The following is a 12,909-nucleotide window of genomic DNA, read 5'->3' on the forward strand; positions in this document are numbered from 1 at the left end:
CACACTACAAAGCATCTGCACTTCTGTACAGCATGGGTGCAAAGCAATGACAAAGCCAATAGCACTCACAGGTGAGACCTATTGATTTTGCCAATGCTTGATATAACATTACATCTCCATAAAGTCTAATGGGAGGCAAATCCATTTTTGTAATTCAGAATTTGCAAAAGAGAGAGGAGAGCTATAATTTAGTGTAAACATCTCGTTCAGTGAACATTTTAATCCCTAGGATGTTGCAGTAGAAACATTTTGGTCATCCATTTTACTTCTTTGTTGGTCGAATAAAATGTATACCTTTCCTTGTTTAAGGCAGTTACCCAGTATAACTGGGCCACATTTATTTTCACTGCAATGACACGTGTGCATGTGGCCATGCACACACACATACACTGAGACACACACACGTAATTCACTGCCATGGCACATGTATATTCCTAAAAACACAAGAGTGAAAGACGAGAGACTTGGGGAGGCACAAAAGGTGTCTTGTTCAAGGGAAATGTCCTAAACAACATGGCCAAAGCCACAATGACATTTACCACGCAAGCAGAACAATGTTTGCCTAAACCATGACTGCCTTTTTCTCTGCCACGCGTGTGCTTAAACCACGCATGGTTAAGGCAGAGAGTGGTCTAGTGGTGCTGAGATAAGAGCAGGAAGGATCGGGAGAGGACGCAGTGAGTAAGTGGGACTAGGGCAGGGCTGGTGGTAGTATTTAGGGCTGGGGTGGATTTAGGGCTTATCGGGGTAGTTTATTTTTAGTGGCGGGTTGGGGTAATTAATTTATTAGGGATTAATGTGGGTGGGGTCAGGGTAGTTTATTTTTAAGGGCTCAGGGTAGGTGGGGGCTTGGGGTAGCTTATTTATTAGGGGCAGGATTGGGGTCAGGCAGTTTATATTTTAAAGGAGGGGAAGGTTTAATGAAGGGTGGGAGAAGGGCGGAGAGGAGATGAGGAAGGATTGGGAAAGGACACAGTGAGGTAAGTGAGGCTGGGCAGGGTTTGGGGGTAGATTTTTGCAGTTGGGTGGATTTTGTGCTGTGGGTGGGTGGGGTCATTTATTTTTTAGGAGCAGGGGTGGGAGGGTCAGTGTAGTTTATATTTTAGGGATAAGCGTGTGTAAGGTTCAGGGTAGTTTAATTATTAGAGGTGGGAGAAGGCTTTTGGGCTCAGGGCATGTGAAGGGTGTTTGTAGTATATATTTTAGGGCCAGGGTGTGGTGGTCAAGGTAGATTTTTTTTAGGGCTTAGGGTGGGTGAGGGGTCGGGGTAGTTTAGTTATAAGTGTGGTGGAAGGTTTCAGAGCTCTGAGTGGGGGGTGTTGGGGTAGTTTAGTGCTTAGAGGTGGGGTAGGTTTTAGGGCTCAGGGCGGTGGGGTGGTAGTTGTATTTTTTTTATGTAAACACGGGCCAGGGTATGTGGGGGGGTTTGTGGGGTAGGATTAGTGTTGGGCCTCAGAGCAGGTGGTAGGGGTTGGAGTAGTTTTTTAGGTTAAGAGGGGGGTTGTATAACACAACCACGCATGCTATTTTCACATATTCCTTTACTAAGCATACTTTTACAAAGATATTTGTGGTAGAGGCATGCGTGGAAAAGATGCGGTCGTGGTTCCGACCGCATTGTTAAGGAATGCGTGGTTCCGGCATGAGTGCTTGTGTCATACAACCCTTGCTCGAACCCTATCTATGTAACAGAGAACCTAATCTAATCTTGGGACGTCCCTTGATTACCTATTATATGCTCTAACCGGCCCAACAAAATTGACTAAGTATGCAGAGAAAACCAATCAATAGCACTAAAGCTATCAACCTGCCTCTGTTACTCTAGCCTAACAACCCCTCCATAACACTCACGATGACAGCCTCAGTGTCTTAAGAGGGACAAAGCTCAGGTCTGAAGTCAGAAACCGGATTGTTTGCATCAACATATCTTTGTAGGTGAGTATTAGCTTCTGCTTCTGTAATTTTTTCAGGTAGGCTAATAAAGAAATTAAAGAAAATTAATTGGATTCGAGTGCCAACGGTTATAGTAATAGTGACGCTTGTTAACGTAAATGTCTTTCTCTAGAGAAGCATTAATTATCATGGCCAGCTCTTCTGCCAGGCCCTTGCAGTCAATGAGGCGCAGGGGGTCCTACACTTCAGGGTCTCCCCCACACCTCCAAGGCCCCCATTCTGACAACACCTAATGTGTATCTGATATCTGTGAGATACGGGATACTCGGTGCACCTTCTTCACATTCTGCAGGGCAGCGCTAGCATGTTGAGTTATTCTACTGTCTTCGGCCAGAGGTATAACGCTGTTTTTAAAATCAACAAATAGAATGTCATCTGAGCACTACATATGCTTCTGATTTAAAGAAAGTTAACACAGTGAGTGCCCTTTGAGAATCACAGCTTTGTGCATATGGCTTGTATTCTTCATGTGTGCAAGTGTGTGTGGTGCACTACTGTTTTGAGTTTGAGAGCTTCATCCACAGTGAAATCTTGATATTGCGCTTGGGCTTCTCTTAAAATGAATGATAATTTCCCTATTCTTTAATATATTAATAATTCTATCAGCTCATCAATCACCTGACCATTCATTTATGTAGTGTTCATTTGGCAAGCTACGAGTTAGTTTACCTTTCTCCATGTCGAACAATCAGTTTGTTATAGCTGACAGACATCCGTGCATGTTCACAAACTAAAATAACATTGTTGACCATTTAAGGCGGCTGCGCAAATCCCTCATCACTCTAAATAGGATTCTGTTGCTTTCCTTGCTGAGTAATGACTGATATATATTCGCTTTGAAATCGTCTCTGAGTATCATAATATAGTTTCGACTTGTTTTGAGTTGATTTCTCGGCATGAAGTTCAAGCTGGTCACATAACTTACCAGGTTGTTAAATCCTAAAACACTTATGGCTTGTTTCAGGGCAGCCAGTTTATCTTTGTTTTGAGCATTTGCTGCTATTGATGCGTCATCCAGTACACTTTGGTTCAGGTACCTGCACAGACAGAAAAGCACGCAAGCATTACAATTTGGCACGGTGTCAAGGCCGGGGGCTTAAAAACATTCCAACTACCCTTGCACTCATAATGTAGTGGGAACAATATAAAAGACTTGAACACAATGTACTAACTTGTTTACAGCAGTTTCAGGGAACAAACCACGGTTAATGCCGGCTAATGAATGTGTTTTAAAAAGTGTGTACCAATTTAAGCATTGTACTGGATAGTTTCTTAGAAGCATCCACTTTGAAGAAATTAAGTACTAATTAGGTAACATCTGTTTTTGTTTTGTTGAAGTTAACAGTCCCGTATACTGTACATCATGCCACTTTCATAAATATAATAACATTATGTTGTTCCCTCATGTCCCTTTTACAGTTACAAAGCTTCTTTTTATAGAACTGATCATATTTGACCTAGACTTGCTAGATTAATGTTGAGCTCTTCTTCAGTTATTTGACATTGTGCTCGGTCAGCATGAAATGTGGCCTTGTTCAATCACTAGGAGTACTTGCTGCACGCTGTTCCACAAAGACAACTATATGGTTTTGATGTTTAAACTCAACATGAAATATATAAAATTGTCTAAGGCGACTAAAAAAATAAGGTGTTTTATTATGGTTTTTTTAAATGCCACATTTTATTTGTTTGGCAGGAAAACTGCAATGTTTTGTGTTATTTGCTTAGCCGTACATAGTTCGAGAGCCCATTGAAAAGAAGCACTGAAAAGCTCAATAGTTTTGACCTTTCTATATTGAGTGCATATAGGCACAACATTATCCATACAAAAATAAGCTAATCGGTTATTCAGCTCTTCACATCTCCATTCTTTATATTTCTGTCGGCTGGAAATAGAAGGTGGCAATAATGAGAAACTGAACTATAAATAGTTCAATAACTTCTGAAAGATGAAAGGCTGAGTTGGCTTTGCTCGAATCACGCTTGCAACCTGCAGATTACTGCAAACTTCAGTGATGAACATTTAACTCAATAATAATTCTCCTGGTGTGTCACTTACATAGAAATATGCACACAGCGCAACATAACTAGAGACATCTAGGCACACACAGAGTCAAACATACCTACAGCCAAAGATACCGAGAGATTAGTACACAAATTGTCACATGGACCTACAGGCGCCCATTCACATTAGGAGGTTTTATTAAAAATATGACAATCACTTTTATGAAACATTTCAAATTATGAATTTATATACTATACATGTAATGATAATAATTGGTAACTTTTTGACAAAGATAACAGGCCTGTTTTAAATATGTGAATATGCTGAAACTTTAATAAATCCAACAGGCCCACTTTTATATTTTGTTTTTTGAACCCTTTGACAAAGTCAGTAGGTCTGCCTAACTTAAAACTGCATCCTTCGTATTGTCATATCACAATATCAGCCTTACATGTGGGATTTACTGCCTATGGGGCTTGAACACAGGGCCTGGCTCCAGGCCAGACCTTGCAGTGTGGCTGTGTGAGGCATGGGGTTGGTGCTATGTATGGTAATAAAATATTACTTTACATTAAAAAACACAGAAATATACAGAAAAAACAAAGATTACAGTGACATTATAGTTAGGTACTGTCATAATATCTTACTTTGCATTAAAAAACATTTGGAATTCACTGAAAAAAGTGAAGGTTAAAGGTACCTTACAATTAGGTGAAAATGTCAGTTAAAACATACTGTTTTAAATGAATAAGACCATTGAATTTCACCGGTTATAGTCATCTCAAGTAACTATAGGTCGTACCCTAAAGTAACTATAACTGGTAACTCCACCATACACAGGGAGTCATAAATTATGTAATTTCAGATGTTGAAGTTATGTTATCAATGATGCTGTGATGTAATACGGAAGTCAATTATCAGTGCATGATGAGGGCATGAGTTAGGGTCACATTACAGCATGACTTATAGTTTCTTGACATAACTATAACTGGGAAATTCCAGTGGCTTTGTTCATTTAAAATGGTATGTGTTAACGGACATTTTCACCTCATTATATCCTTCCTTGAACATTTGTTTTTTATTTTTTGGGTGAATGTCTAGGGTTTTTGAAAAATCATTATAATAATTCCTAACTATAGTGCCAGTTTAAACTTTGTTCTTTTCAGTTAATTTCCATGTTTAAAAAAAATATAGAGTAAGATGTCCATTGCCGTGCGCAGCATGGGGTTGGGTGCAAAGCATGGCATAATTGATGATTAAGTGTATAGAATAACCTAATATCCACTCTACCACAAAAGCTAGTTTCTGTGACTTTGATGCATAATAGATCCTAGAGTATTTAAATGCTTGGGAGTCTGCTTTATTAGAGGTTTAGAGAAGCTAGTGGCAGGCAACCTGATACCATCTAGACTGAAAACAATAACAATGAAGGCACAAACATTTATGTATGTCTTTGTAACTCTGCCAGTACTGATTAATAGAATATTATTAACCCAAATTAACTCTGATATTAAATTGTACATATGGCACAGGATTAGGCACACTATAAAATCACTGAAACCGTGGAAACACTCCATTTATTGGAGGGCTTAGAATATCTCACATGATATCATATTACCTGAACAATCTTTTATCACAATTTACCTATTTCTTATTACAACCACATGAACAGGCATTGGTGACCATAGAAAGTAAAGTGTTTGTCACCCTAAAACCATCTTCTGAGTTTTTATACACAGCATATCATTAGACAAACTGATCAATCAACTTATGTTAGCTAAATGAAGAAGTGCACAAAGGGAACTTAAAACCCATTAGTACATTAAATGGCATTCATCTGGAGAGACACAGGCTTGCTTGCTGATTGGTGCATGAAGATGCATTGGAAAGTTGGCAAAAGAGGGGATCCCCTCCCTAGAAGATCTATTCCTTGACATATTGCACAAACCTTCAAACTCACCTTATCAGAACAGAATCTATAAGACTCGGACTACTGGAAATTCCACCAATTGTTATATTTCTTATGTACCTACCTAGAAACACTCATAAGTATGGTGCAAAACTCTCCCATCATTCAATACCTCAGAACTTGAGGTCTTTACCATCAAAACAAATCTGGATTACATTCAATTCGTATTACTGACTTATTTCCAAACCCCACTCAGTGCTCATTCAGGCTCCACTAGCTATTGAGACACATACAGAAATATTTCATGGGTCAATGGCAAGCTCCATTGCAAAATGCTGACCAATTATGACAGGGTAATCTGAAAATTCTAAACTTAAATAACCTCCATGATATTGAGTGATTGTTATTTATCCTCATAGAAATTACAATGGATTGGCCTACTTAGTCACCCTATCTGCTGGAGGTGCAAACATGAAAGGTGTAACTCATGTCATGTTTATGGGACTTCACAGCACTTTGAACGTATTGATGAGTGATTTGGATTAAATTGACCAGCATTAATGAAATAACCATCACTCTATATTTCCAATCGTCCATCTTACATGATACAGAAGACATCACTGAACAGATCACATACAATCACAGGTGACTTGCAATGTCTCTATTAGCAGTCAAGACTTCTATATATAACAAATTGGGCACTAAAGATTCATAAGCATCTGTGACAAATAGCTAACAGAATTCCTATGGATCACCAATTGTGAAAATATGTATAAAATGAAGGATCAGATAGGTATTTGTAACATCTCCGCCATCTTACCTTATTTCTAAAAAAGACAGGTGTGGTTAAAATTCGGAAATCCCCCTTATATTTGGGACAAAACACAATGAAAAGAAAACACTACACAATTCTTTCATTGCGCCAAACATGCCCCTGCTTGTGGATGCCTTATAATTGTGTCCCATCATCTAAGCAAATTTACATGTCTGTCATCCGACAGCAAGTTGAAAAAATAGCAACAACAGTGTTTAGCTGTGTGCATCTGCTTATTGTGCTTTCTGACAATTGCTTCCAAGCATTACATTATTCTAAAGCAAGCAGGAGTACAACTAATATGCCTTGATTTGAGAGAGAGGACAAGTATCTATTAGTCAGAAGACATTAATATCTTTCTTAGAGCTATTACTAAAATGTCTACCTTAAATTACTTAAATTACTCGTAGTACACATGACATTTGTTTTCTAACACCACCAGTGAACCAAAAATGTAAACACCAGAAATTACACTAGTGGGAGGGAAAGTAATCTCCATTCCGCGGTCATGACACTTGCATACCTGTATCTCTCAGACAGTTACAAATCAATTACACACCTCACTCCCTTCTTTTATTTTAAATACAATGATGTGCCAGATTGGCCGAAACAAAATTAAGACAAACAGAGAATGTTGGAAAGGCACTGAACTGTACAATACATATTCATAATGAAAATACTCCTGGGGAATATTGGTAATTTTTGGTTTTGCAGGAATTGTCATTGTTTTGATAGGAATGTTTCCTGCATGATGCACAGTTGAGCTTTCCTGCCCTGGATGTCTGGCTGTGAGCATCAGGTATCTGAGTTTTTGATTTTGACCCCAGCCTCATGCTAAACCAGTGTGGACACACAGGCCTATGTCTATCCCTTGACATGAAGTGCGGCCCCAGACCTCTCTTGAACATGAGGTTGTGTAACAAACATTCCCTCATTTGTCAGGCAATAGACTGCTTTCCCTGTCGTGATTGTAGCATGAAGAGTGGTAGTGACAGCATACTGTGTATCATGAATCAGTAATAGTGACCAGTCCTTTATATCTCTGACACTGGAGTGGATGCCTGCTACCTCACTTCTGTAAAGTTCTGCTTCTATATGATAACCCAGGTCCATGTGCCAACATCCTAAGTGTGTGTTATGTGTATGCATTTATGAGGCCTTTGTGGTGCATACAGTATGTGTATGATCAAACTGGAATAATTGGAGGCTTGCTCATTCCATTTTAGCATCTCCCTACCTGTTCCTGTGCAAAAGATGAGGGTTTGGCTGTTTTCTGAGACAGGCAAGTATATTGGATCCACATCCCATGTCTCTTAACCTGTATACAAGTGGGAACCATTGACCCATATGGTGCTCCAGTTCCAAGTTTTATTCAGTCAAGGAAGGGAGTGCTTTACAGAGTTATCAGATGATTAATGGGCAACTGGAGTTGGTGTCTGCCTTACTGCCAGCTTCCCAGAGATGAGGGAACATCACCTGGAGTACAGCCTCACTAGAAAATGGAGAGTTTGGCCTGATACACCTTGAAGACAGCCTGCTGCTGAGACAGGTAAGATACCTCCCAACCCTGCAGAGCTGTGACTGACCAGAAGAGCCAGAGCAGCTTGACATCTAGTGGTATGTAGGTTTGATGGCTAAGGAAGGAATGCTGCCTTGAGGCGTCTGCACACAAAAATTGATTGATGGAATGTTTGAATTAATCTCAGCCAATGGCATTTACTTGGGCCATATCCCAAACCACTGTTATTTTGCATATCATGCCACATCAGTTTGGACTCAGCAATATGCAAATCAGTCTTGACCCAGCACCAATGGGGACAGTCCCACCCAAACTGCCAAGCCAGGCTTCAGTAACACAGTGTGGACTGGACCCACATTTGCGCATACCCCTCCCACTTAAAGTGACATACTTGGACACTTGGCTGATGAGCCCTAACTAAGGGGATACCCATCCCGGGTTGCTTGTGTTCTCATTCAGGGAGCACCTCGCCTGGCATTTTTGCTTGGCTGATCCCATTAGAGCTGTTTCAAAATTGATTTCCATATGGCTGAGTCCAAACTGAGGTGACATGGTGTACAAGATAACAATAGATTGGGATGAGGCCCGAGTAACTACCAGTGGCTGAGATTAATTCAAGCACTTTTTTATATACTTTTGTGTGTTGCCTTAAGGCAAGTAAACAGCTGTCTCTCCATGAAAGTGTTTTCAGGAGTGAATATGGTCAGTAGTCCCCGCTGCTGAAATCAAGAAGGTAAAGTGTGCCCCATTGAGAAGATATGCCTAGGTGGACCATGCCGCCACCATCTAAGACTGTCTCTGGGATGTGACGTGCCACTCCAATGGAGACCCTTGTGCTACTGAACGTGTGTGGTTGTGACCTTGATCATAGTGGCTCACTTACCGTGCCCTAGTCAGGAACCATGAAGAGGGTCCACCATTGCCAGAGTCATCGCCTCCCTATGAGGATTTCGGATGGCAGCTCCCACTGTCATCCATCTGACACATTTCGTCAGAATGAGGGTCAAGCATGTCTCCTCCCAGAAGCAGAAATAAAGCAAGATGTGTGCTGCAGGTCTCCGGCATATACTGAGACTGAAACGTGCTGTGGCAAGACTATACAGTGGCAGAGACTAGCTTAAGAACTGAGGGGCATATTTATACTCTGTTTGCACTGGACTTGCATCATTTTTTTACGCAAATCCGGCGCAAACTTAACTGCATATTTATATTTTGACGCTAGACATGTCTTGTGCCAAAATATTGGAGTTAAAGTAATTTTTTGCCTGCGGAAAACAACCTTGCGTCAATGAGATGCAAGGTAGGCGTTTCCAGGCAAAAAATAACTCTAAGGCCAAGGCGCCTTATTTATCTTACCGTGCAAAAATCACGCACGGGAGGGAGGCGGGCCTCATTAATGGCACTAAGCTTGCTTAGCGCCATTATTTAACGCCTGGGCCAGGGTAGGCGTTAGGGGACCTGTGGGCCTATTTCCATGTTGGAACACCATGAAATAAGCCAACAGGTGCCCTCCCCAGGCCCCAGGGACACCCCACCCACACCAGAGGGACAGTGGAGGATGGCGAACCCCATCCTAGGTAAATATAGGTAACTAAAGGTAAGTTTTTTTTTTTTTTATAGTGCCACAGGGGGACCTAACTTGGCCCCCCCTACATGGCACTGTGCCCAATGGCCATGTTCAGGGGACATGCGTCCCTTGGGCATGGCCATTTGGCTGGGGGGCATGACTCCTTTCTTTACTTAGACAGGAGTCATGTCCATGGGGGTTGTGTGTCGAACAATGGCGCTAGTCAGGTTAGTCAGTATTTTGACTCTAACCTGACCAGCGCCATTCTTTCACGCACAACCTCCAGTTTTCCCTACACCTCCCCTACCCAGCTAGCGTAATCTATTTTGACGCTAACCAGGCCTTAGCGCTGCTTGTGCTATCCCTTAAATATGGCACCCGGCTGACATCCTCAAATGGCGCTAGCCGGCGCTTTACTTTTTGACGCAAAAAAGCACAACTCAGGCCCTGAATGCTACTACTGAACTCCAGGGTAATCTGCACCTAAGCATAGATAGCTTAAAGGACAATCAAACCCTGTGGGGAGACCAATCTAGACCTCCCAATGTATGGACAACTGAGGAAGGGGCGAGATGGGGCAGAATAAAAGGTGCAGTAATTCAAGGGCCAGTAAAATAATTGTGTTTTATGTGCTGTAAATTATTGCAGTGTGTAGATTAAGGTACTATTCTTTTGCAACAGTAAAGGGTGCTGGGCGACTTCAGAGTGCTGAATTTCTACATCCCCACATTACTTCCCTGAGAAGCAAGTAAATGCTTAACATCACTACAATTGAAAGCCAAGTGCTGAAGGGATTATACATGGATCAGTTTGCAAAGTTATATTAGTGCACAACGTGAGGCAGCAGGGGCAACCAACCCAGCACTCTTGTCTAAGGTCCAATAGCCTTTCTTGACCCGTGCCCCTCCTATCCGGCCAAAAGGGGTAGGTAAGAATTCATTTGGAACAATGCTACACATCAAGACTATTTAGTAAACAATAGTGAGAGCAATACATTTACCAGTTAAATAAAGTGGTGGAATAATTCTTCAGAAGTCAATACTTCAAGTTCCCTGCTAGAAAGTGTGTACTATATTACTGCATCTACAAACCACAGTATAAATTTGTGTTGGTACAAAATGGTCCAAACAGAGATCCTAAGAATTATTTTGCAGTTACATCTTAAGTGTCAGCTATGATTTGTTCTGTCTACAACATTTAAGGGTTTTTATTACATTAAAACTCTCCTAAAAAGCCTCACAAGTTTTCGTCATGCTGACTGTAAAGGCTTTACAGCAATTCAAACAGTAAAATATCTAAGTTCTCCCTATTCATTTTTAGAGATGCCTTTGGAAATTGGGCTGCTGGGTGAGTGGTCTGTGCTACATTGTAACTCGAAGACACCTAATAATACTAAGCTCTTCTGAAAAATTTAGCCTAAGCAAAAATCATGTGATTATTCCAATAGATGTATACTAATTGTTTAAATGAAAGGTGATTACTTTATAGAAAATTGATCAATATTTAACTATTAAAATAAACATTGAAAACAATTAAAAATAGAAGGGCTGCATCTATTGTAAGGCCACGGGGTCTTACCAAAGGAAAACACTTGTGATAAGTCACACTCAGTTTTGTTTGAGTGCTACTACAGTCTGTCGATATAGTTGATAATTGGGCTTTACTTAGGCCAGCAAAGCCATGTAAAGTGATTCAAAATTATTGAAGCTTCCCAACGTACCCTTTCATTTTTCTTAAAGCCAATATGATTAGCTCATAGCCTCATTTGAAGACAACCATCCTAGAATTACTTTTGCACTTAGTTACAACCAATGTCATGCCACTCATCTATGTTTTCAAATCCAATTGTTTTTGTCATGAGGATTAACCTTTCTATAAGTGACAGCATCAAAAGTATTAACTTTGTTTAGGTGGACATTAGTCTTATACACATAAGTATTCCTGTTTAAAATCTCGCTCCAAAGGTTTCTAAATATAACATAACGGGAACAGATGAAGTAAAAGTCTCAGTGTTTTAATGCCCCAAGAGTTATCTGAGCCAATCAGTTTCCTACATTTAAGAAAAAAACAAAGCAAATTAACATGGCTATGGGACAGTTTCAGTTTCAGGCTGAGACCTGTTCTTTAATTTGTTAATCAGTAACTTGGCAGAGAGATTATGAAATGTTCACCTTGACCTCTTACCGAGTTCTCTCTAGTTGTTCTAGAGAGCTTCAGACTTCCTTATACATTCGAAAAATAACTTATCATAAGGAGAAAAGAGGGTCAGAGCAACAACTACCATGTAGGAAATAAAACAGCTACTGTACTTCAAAGCATTTCTGCTATTTTCAGAATAATTTTATGCAAATATGTTTCTAAACAAATTGAACTTTTCCATAACCCCAGGTTCTTAGACCTGTTAAATTGTATAAATGCAAAGCACTTCCACTGTAATGGATTATTTTTTACTTTTAACAGGAGATTCTACAGCAAGGCTGCACACATACACATGCATGCACACACACCTATCTAGATTGACACATCTTTGCTGGGATTTCTCCCTTAGTTGTTTTCATGGATAAAAAGTAACACCTCCTTGGTTGTTCTTCATTGAACACGTGTATGGAGAGGGGCACCTTCAAGATCAAATTCTTACACTTGGTCCTTCTGATTTAGGCACAATAATGAAACCCTCTACTTGATGTAAAATGAAGGTGTGATGACATATCTGTATATAGGAAGGAAGAGAGTCCTTTAGAGACACTGATTTGTATGTAATAAGAGCAATCGTATAGATAGTCTATAGGCCTCAAGCACAGAGAATAGACAATGTGCTGATTTGTGAATATCTCGGTGATGGACACATAGGTGGTCATTACAACCTCGGTGGTCTTTTAACAAGACCGCCGAGGGACCGCCATGCGGAAGACCGCCAGTAGTGGCGGTTTGCCGCTCGGCGTATTATGACTGTTGGCTGCTCTCCGTCCTTTTTACGATGGAGAGCCGCCAACAGCCATACTGGCGGGCGGCGGGGAAGTGGAGGTTGCTCCACCTCGACCGCCACGCCAACAAAACACCGCCCACCGAATCACGTCCTGTGATTCGGTGCGGCGGTGTTCTGTTGGCTGTGTGGTGTCGGCGGAGCAGCCCCCATGGCTCC

The 12,909-nt window shown here is 40.8% G+C and overlaps 1 protein-coding gene across 1 annotated transcript in view; it reads right to left on the minus strand.

The window, feature by feature from the left end:
• MYO16 (myosin XVI) overlaps window positions 1-12,909 on the minus strand; it is a 2,485,855-nt gene that overhangs the window by 1,229,757 nt on the left and 1,243,189 nt on the right. The window contains exon 17 of the mRNA XM_069204246.1: window positions 2,879-2,990. Coding sequence (XP_069060347.1) covers window positions 2,879-2,990 — 112 coding nt within the window. The remainder of the gene's footprint in view (window positions 1-2,878; window positions 2,991-12,909) is intronic.

Source organism: Pleurodeles waltl, chromosome 8 (assembly GCF_031143425.1).
Source record: "Pleurodeles waltl isolate 20211129_DDA chromosome 8, aPleWal1.hap1.20221129, whole genome shotgun sequence".
Classification (NCBI taxonomy): Eukaryota; Metazoa; Chordata; class Amphibia; order Caudata; family Salamandridae; genus Pleurodeles; species Pleurodeles waltl.